Source organism: Sorghum bicolor, chromosome 4 (genome assembly GCF_000003195.3).
Source record: "Sorghum bicolor cultivar BTx623 chromosome 4, Sorghum_bicolor_NCBIv3, whole genome shotgun sequence".
NCBI lineage: Eukaryota > Viridiplantae > Streptophyta > Magnoliopsida > Poales > Poaceae > Sorghum > Sorghum bicolor.
Window position 1 is genome coordinate 7,665,636 of NC_012873.2, and position 8,117 is coordinate 7,673,752.

Below are 8,117 nucleotides of genomic sequence, written 5' to 3' on the forward strand. Positions count from 1 at the left end.
TACGTGTATCGAAAAATAAATTTGGGCACTGCTAGTATGTTGTGGAGGGCCTTACAGGATCAAATCCTAGGAAGAGCACGTACGTGTATTTTGTGCCATAGATCAAGCATCGGGCTTGTTTACTTCCAAAAAAATTTGCAAAATAGGAATAGTAGCACTTTCGTTTGTATTTGATAAATATTGTCTAATTATGGACTAACTAGGCTCAAAAGATTCGTCTTGTCAATTCCGACCAAACTGTGCAATTAGTTTTTATTTTTATCTATATTTAATACTCCATGCATACGTCTAAAGATTCGATGTGACAGAGAATTAAAAAATTTTGTAAAATTTTTGAGGAATGACGCGCGCGGCCATGATGCCTAGCTAGAGTCTTTGTCTCGGGATTTTAAAAATATGTTCCTATGTTTTGCCTCCTTTTATATTTTATAAAAAAAGTTATTAAGAAAGACGGAGGTCTTAACCTGCTAATTAATGACATTAGTAGAGGTGGGTTAGCAGACGGTAAATTAACACAGACTATTCATTAGACAGTAGTCGGGCTGTCCATCTATGTAAGTTGAAAATTGACTCCAAATATCGGAATATGCGTATCATATACTCTTATAAAGCTAAACCACACTAGATGAATTCTCTCTTCATGTAGATGTCCACATCATACCCTACTTAGTGGGTCTCATGCAGATGTCCACATCATACCCTACTTAGTGACCCACTAAATGTTCTCTCTCTTCATGTAAGGTGTCCACATTATTCCTCACTAAGTCCATGTCATCCCATATTAATTACAAAAATGACCATGTTATCTATATCATGTGGCATACTTTAAATCTTTAATCCATTAACATATAAGTTATGTACATACACTATTTGTTTCATCACTCTATAATGTAACCAAATATTAGGTTTTCTTCTATTAGCTTAACAATTTTTTTACTAGATCTAATTCAATAAAATATATGCAAGTCAAATTCATATATATATATATATATGTATATGTACGTATACATACATAATATACTGAATATCAAATAGTAATGATATATATATATATAATGATTTATTTTAAAAAATCTCACAGCAACGCGCGGGGAATTCACCTAGTTGTAGTAAAGTAATCATGGCTTTACTCCCTTAGCCTTTCGGTAATGATTGGATACGGGCGACCGTCTCGTCCGGATGCCCCTCAAACCTGCTTGGCTTGCTTTTCCTCATAGCCCATCTAAAATAATGAAAGATGCATTTTTCTTCCTTCTAGCCGACTTCCCTCCTCTCCATCGCGAGCTGACTCCATTCCTCTCCATTGCGTGTGCCCACTCCTCTCTATCCCATCCGTGCATCACTCAATCCTTCCATGGCCGGCAGCGGTATGCTCCTCTCCATGGCATACGCCGCCAGCTCCCTCCCTGGCTGGCCGCAGGGCCCTCCCCCACCGTGACATCCTCCTTCCGCACCTTGGCGGGACCTTCTCCCACACCAGCGGCAACTTCAGTCACCCCGACGTCCTCCTCATCCAACCCCGGCGACTCCTTTCTCCACCCCGGGGTCATCCTCCACCACCCCTATGGCGCCCTTCCCCCGACACCGACTTCCTCCCCCATAGGGAGGTCCCAACACCCACAGATCTGGTGACTATGGTACTCCCTTGGGCCAGGCTCTCTCTCTCTCTCTCTCTAGTGTTGTAATTGTATATTTCAGTTGTTACATACGTTTTAGAAGTATGTTGCAGTTGAATTATATGGATGTTGCAAAATAGATCGGGGGATGTTACACATATTGCAATTGTTTTCAGAGGCATGTTGCAATAGTATGTTTTGAGTGTTTATTCGGATGTTGTGAATAGTTGCAACGGTTTTCAAGTGTGTTTCAGGGGTGTTTTTCAAGTGCTTTAGAAGCATGTTTCAATTGTTTCAACTACCTTTAATTAGACGTATGTTGCAACCGTTGTTCTTGGATGTTTCAAAAGTAGATCGGGTGTTGCATCTCTCCTTCCCGCACCTTGCATCTCGCGGTTGGGAGTAGGGGCACATGCATATGGTAATGTGGGACGAGGCGGGGCGTGCTTTCTTGTTTGTGTGGGCGCAGCAAACACGATTTCCATTTTGATTCGATTTTACATGAGGGGATGAACGGGGACAGAGTCGCGTCCGGACGTAGGCCTAGGTAGGGCCGATGTCCGGGCACTAGGCTTGCCGTTAGCCTTTTGGTCATGAAACTTTGTAGCTATTAATTATTGTCTTGGATATTTGTTGGTTGGTTGATGCGCTATAGTTTTATGGTTTATACACTTTACAGTCTAAGTTTAGATGAACACTACATGATGTTGTGTTGGATATTGCTGGCTAATTTTTAATGTTTTGGTAAGCTGATCAGCCTTTAAAATTTTTATTGAAATCAACCAGCAGGGAACTCAAACTGAAAGTAACTCCTAGAATTTGCATGTTCGATTAAAATCCTTCTACAGTCAATAAAGTAACTCTTGGATTGCTGCGAGTGTGCACCGCGGCAGACGTCACAGCACTTTTGCTCCTTCAAAGTAGCAACTAGCAAGGGAGTGTGCACCAGTGAAAGCCACACACGATTCTTTAGAGCATGCATGGTCTCTACGCTGTCCGTCTTCTCTCGGTTATCTCTTAGGGCCCGTTCGGTTGATCCGGTTTGGGTCCCTGGAATGATTCCAGATGGTTTTGCTTCATTAATTTACATAGTTTTGATAAGCTGTAATGGTTCCTGGACCAAAACCATAGCAACCAAACGCAGCCTTAGTCGTCCGGCGGCCACTGGCTATAAGTGGCTAGCTTCCTGAACTCATTGTTGAATCGCTCAGGTACTAAAATCTGCTGCGATCACTTGATTAATTTCAAGCTTGGAGGAAGGGAGTTCTAACTCAATCAAGTCTCCAGGGATAGGTAGCAGACTTTTGAGGTTGAAAAGCATTCGACTAATAAATTCTTACTTTCCTAATCTTTCTTTTAAGGTATCCCACACGTGAGTAGGTTTTTCCTCGTGTTGTACTAGCAAATTGCGTAGCCCATCCTGAGTAGAGGCAATGGTATTCTTCCTGTGTCCGATAGTAGCATGGGCATCTTCTTTTACCCAGTTAATTTTGCCTCGTTCCTTCTATAACTTCTCTGTTTACTTGTGATGTTCACTTTTGCATACTAACAAGTTACATTTGTTAAATTCGTTTGAACAGGACGTACAGATTCTACGTTAAAGAACATAAAGGGAGGCATGATCCACTATATGCGGTAAGAGTAATTTACTTCGCTACATTATGTTGGTGTCAAGAGCATTACTGGACATTTTCGTATGAGAAACACACAGTGCCCTAAGCAGAAGCTCGAGAGTATACACTGTGGATATACACACTACCTATGCACTATGATGAGTGACATCGATGCCAACAAGAGGCATATAGGGTAAGTTTGAATCTATTCAACCTCTTTAATTCTGGTTACTGCCAATGTTAACTTCAAAACCAGCGCCATGTTCATAGATGCTCGCTGTTTTTATAGATGTTGGCATATGTTATGACATACAAAATAACACTTGTTTTATTGAGTTATTGTGTAGTGGCAAAATAAGAAAGGAATGAGAGTTGAACCACACAAAGATGACAACCTCTTGGAGCTTCTCGGTGATCTTTGCAAATTTATATTGGACCAGATTATACATGTAAGAGGCAATTATCATGACCAAAAATCCGAATTAGGAAGGCATCCTTAGTACCAACATCTTCGTGAGATGGAAAGGCTAGCTCTAGGCCATTGATAACAATGTGTATGGAATGTGACATTTGGTTTGTAACCTTGTGGAACAGTTTTGGAATAGTCAAACGGATAGGGCTTGTGAATTATGTCGATGTAATGATGAATTATATATGTTCTTGTGAATTAAACTTGTAATGTTTGTTTATAAAATATTCTTGTTCTTGTGGACACAGTGTTTGAATTATATATGCATATATGTATATATGTTTTGGACAGATTTGAATTTTGAAATTTGATTTTTTTACGAGAAAATGAACTGTAGGGGCAGTTCAATTTCATTTTTTTTGGCGGGAGAATATACTTTAGAGTACAAATGTAAATTATAGGGATGAATTTTGTCACAACTGCCTCTACAGATCATTTTGGTAGAGGTAGAGGCGGTTGTTGATATAAGCCACCTCTATAATTAGATTTGTAGGGTCGGCTTGGGAGCCGCCCCTACAGATCATTGATTTACAGAGACGGTGTGGTAGGGGCAGTTGGCAAAACCGCCTCTACAAACCATCGCCAACCGTCCCTACAAATACTTGATGTAGTAGTGATAGGCGCGGTTAACTGTGAGGTGCTGTGCTTGGCGACGGGCACTGTTAACTATTAGGGTTGGAGAGAACAGAGGCACTACAATTGTGGGCCGTAGCGAACCAACCCATTAATCAAGCAGTACTTAGGTGAGCAAGTCATAGCCAGGATCAGGCCTAGGCATGACACGTAGATACGGATCATGATGGCCCGAGCACGACTAATGGGTCGTGTCGTGCTTGGGCAGGCCTTAGCAGGCCATGCCTTGTGCCCGATAGGCTCGGCCCATTTAATTTGGAAATCTTTATCTCTCGCGTCTCTCCGCCTGCGCGTCTCGATCCATTTCTGCTCTTCTTCCAACTCCCATAAGCACGGCTATGCGTCACGAGTCCCAACTCCTCCCATTCTCGTCTACTGTCCGCTGGCCTCTCCTTGCACATACATGCAGTCCCGACTCATCCACCTCGTGGAGCATCGCAGCCCCTCGCATGGACATGCAACCTCGCGCGCGCACATCATGATCTGGCAGCGGTGGGGCATAGCAGCCATGACAACGTGCGTGGGACAACAGACAATGATGGCGCGACTATAACTTGAGCACGACATCTGGCCTCACGCATCAATGCACGGCATGGCTAAGAGCATCTAGGCCATGCCTGAGTCGTGACTTAAGCACAGTGACTCACACGACACGGTATTGGTCTACTATATCTGTGTGTTCATTTACATGTCTAGGTTCATAGCATGTTCCATGCATCTGGAGGCACCATATGTCCAGGTTAAGAGAATCTTTATTGTACTTGGTAGAAAACTAAAACGACACGTATAACGGGATAGGCCAAGTACAAAACAATGGCATATTGATTAACTAATTAAATAATTAATGCATCAAAATTTGAAAACAAGATTAAAGCAAACACTCAAACATGTTCATAGTTCAGAACGACATAAATCACGGAATAAAAGAAACAAAGCAAATACTAGTAAAGATGTTACAACACGACACAGTCTGCACTCTTCAATGCCGAACCATGTTTCACTGGGATGATTACTCTTGATGCGGTGCGGCCTCGCATTCATGAGCATCCTGTACTGGGAAAATAGGAGGCCTTACGAACATGAACGGACGAACACTAATCAAGTAGTCATTGTCAGGCTCCCTCTTGTACACCTGCTTCACCTCCCTAGTCTTGAGATGCATGTAGATGATGACACCAGTTATACCCAGCTCCAAGAACACAAACTCGGCATTGTCCCCGGCGCCGGTCACCATTATTGCAGCGGCATCCTCATCCTCGTCGTCTGTCGTCTCCCAACCCTGCTCCATGAGATGGCCACAAGTCTCACGCATGGAAATGGTATCCCTGAGCACCCACCCGTTGGCACTGCCGCTAGCAGCACTAGTGTCATTGTGCCCGTGGTCATCATTCATCTTGCGGAGCCAAACGTTGAGCATGTTGTCCCCATCCACATGGATGAGGTAGAGGACCGAGTTGTCTCCCCGACAGTGGACAAAGTTGCCTGGGTACTGATCATGCTCTACACCCTTCGGGAGATCGATGATGAAGAATGCCTTTTTGATTGGGTTTAGTCCGAGGATGTACCCTGCTTGGGTCGCCATGTAGATCTTACCGTCGGAGAGCACAGTAGTCGGCAAGATCTGACCCGGTGACTTAGCGAGACGATCTGTGGCTATGCATTGGATGACCCAGGAGCCTAACCGCAGGACACACACCATCACTGTGACCGTATCATACGATGACTCCCAGGTACGGACATTGATGCGGTAGCACAAGGCATCATCACCATGGTCAGTAGGGAGAAGCATCGCATGAGGGTACTCCGGGAAGCAGGGCGGCTGTGGCGGCCGTGGGAGCACCATGACCCTATCCATGCTAGGGTAGATTAGTGGGGAGCACACAGCGATACCAGTGTGGTGCAAGGTCTCACCACCAAACTCAAAGAGGACAAAGCCGTTTCGGCAGTCCCAAACATTCGGCGCCGGCAAGTTGCCAAAACCGAAGTTGGCATGGTTGACGACATCAGGTTGCAGGAGCGGGATGAACTCTGAGCTAGATAGGTCATCACAACTGGAGACATAGACCCCAAGTAGGCGTGGCTGGTGGCTCGCGCAGAAATCGGGGATGAAGAGCCCAGAGGCAACGCGCAGCCAGCGCTTGCTAGTGAGCGCGGCACTAACAAGGCAGCTTCGACATTTGAGGCGGAGAAGAATGTTGTCAAGGAGATCTTCGTTTGTGAGCACGTTAGAAGCAGAGGTGTCTTCCTCTGGCGGCGATGGTGGTAGCTCCACCGTGTTGGAGGACATCGCTTCGCCACGAGTTTCTTTTTCCGTCACCGATTTGGTCTATGGATCAGGAGATTTGGGTGGAGGGGCATGAGCGAAGAGCGAGGAGTCAGAAGTTTAGTTGGATCGATGTTTGGTGGTTTTGTGTTTTGGAAAGAGCTCGATTGGTTACTCGGTGCCTGGCAGTCCCCTTTTTATTTCCCCTAGAGGGTATGGCAAATTGCATTTCTCTCCTTACCTTCACTTTTTATTGCATGTTTGTTCCTACTATTTTGGCTTGGCACTTTTTACATACAGCCCCCAAAAACATTTTATAATTATACCCTTTTGCCAAAGCCAATGGATTAATGGATTTCATGAATTCATGGGTTTCGAGGGTTTAAGCATCATTTTGGAAGGAGGGAAGGATTTAGGAGGCTAGCAATGAATAGGCCAAGGAATTATAGTCTTCTGCCCCCTTCTATTTTGGATTTAATTTAATTTTTTGTTGGTTAATAGAAAACTCTTTATATCATATTAAGAAATAGAGGCCATGGAGTATGTAAATTATGTAAAGCAATAAACAAGTAAAGTTCAAAAAAATACCTAAATATTCAATTAGATGTCAAAGTAGGGGTTTTTGTGAAATTATGCCTTATTTTATGGTTGTTGCCCCCACCGTTACTAGTCACAAGGATGTCGTGTTATGAATAAATTGTATAAAACTATATTGCAAACCTACCTTTGGAGAACTAGGTGCGATTTGGAGAACTAGGTGCGACGACATGCAATCCAAGGTCACTAGACACGTCGTATATTAGCTGGAATCATGAAAATACTTTAAGATAATCATAAATGTCGTATATGGGAGGAGTTATTAGTTAGGTGTATCTAGACAGTTCTTACAAGCCATCACATCCGTTATATATAGGTGTTATAGTGTCGACACATTAAAGGTCTGCTAGAGATATGTTGTTGTTAACACATTAAAGGTCTGCTAGGGATATGTTGGTGTCAACACATTAAAGGTCATGTTGGGCCATGGGCCTTGGCAAGGTGACAATTCCTCCAAGACTTAGTACAAAGGGGCAACCGTAAAGTTAATTAGAAAGAGAACCTAAACATGCAATTAGATGTCAAAGTAAGGGTACTAGTGGCAATTGTGCCTTACTTTATGGTTGTCACACCCTCCGTTACCAATCAAATGGAAGTGTATTATAACTAAATTGTAGAAAACTATATTGCAAGAAACCTACCTTTGGAGAACTAGGTGCGATGCTAGTTGTATCATGCAATCCAAGGTCCTCAGCCGCATTGCATATTAGCTGGAACATGTGAATACATTTAGATAATCATCATAAATGTTGTATATGGAAGGAGTCATAAGTTAGGTGGATCTAGATAGTCATTTGTGGTTAGCCCATACATCATATATAGGTGTCATAGTGTCGACACTACTAGGGATATGTTGGTGTCACATCATTAAAGGTCTGATAGGGATACGTTGGTGTCGACACATTAAAGGTCTGCTAGGGATATGT

The 8,117-nt window shown here is 43.3% G+C and overlaps 1 protein-coding gene across 1 annotated transcript; it reads right to left on the reverse strand.

Moving 5' to 3' along the window:
• On the reverse strand, positions 5,273-6,734 carry LOC110434382. Its single transcript, XM_021458308.1, has one exon. It carries the CDS (start codon positions 6,616-6,618, stop codon positions 5,341-5,343), a length of 1,278 nt encoding a protein of 425 aa, XP_021313983.1. The 5' UTR covers positions 6,619-6,734; the 3' UTR covers positions 5,273-5,340.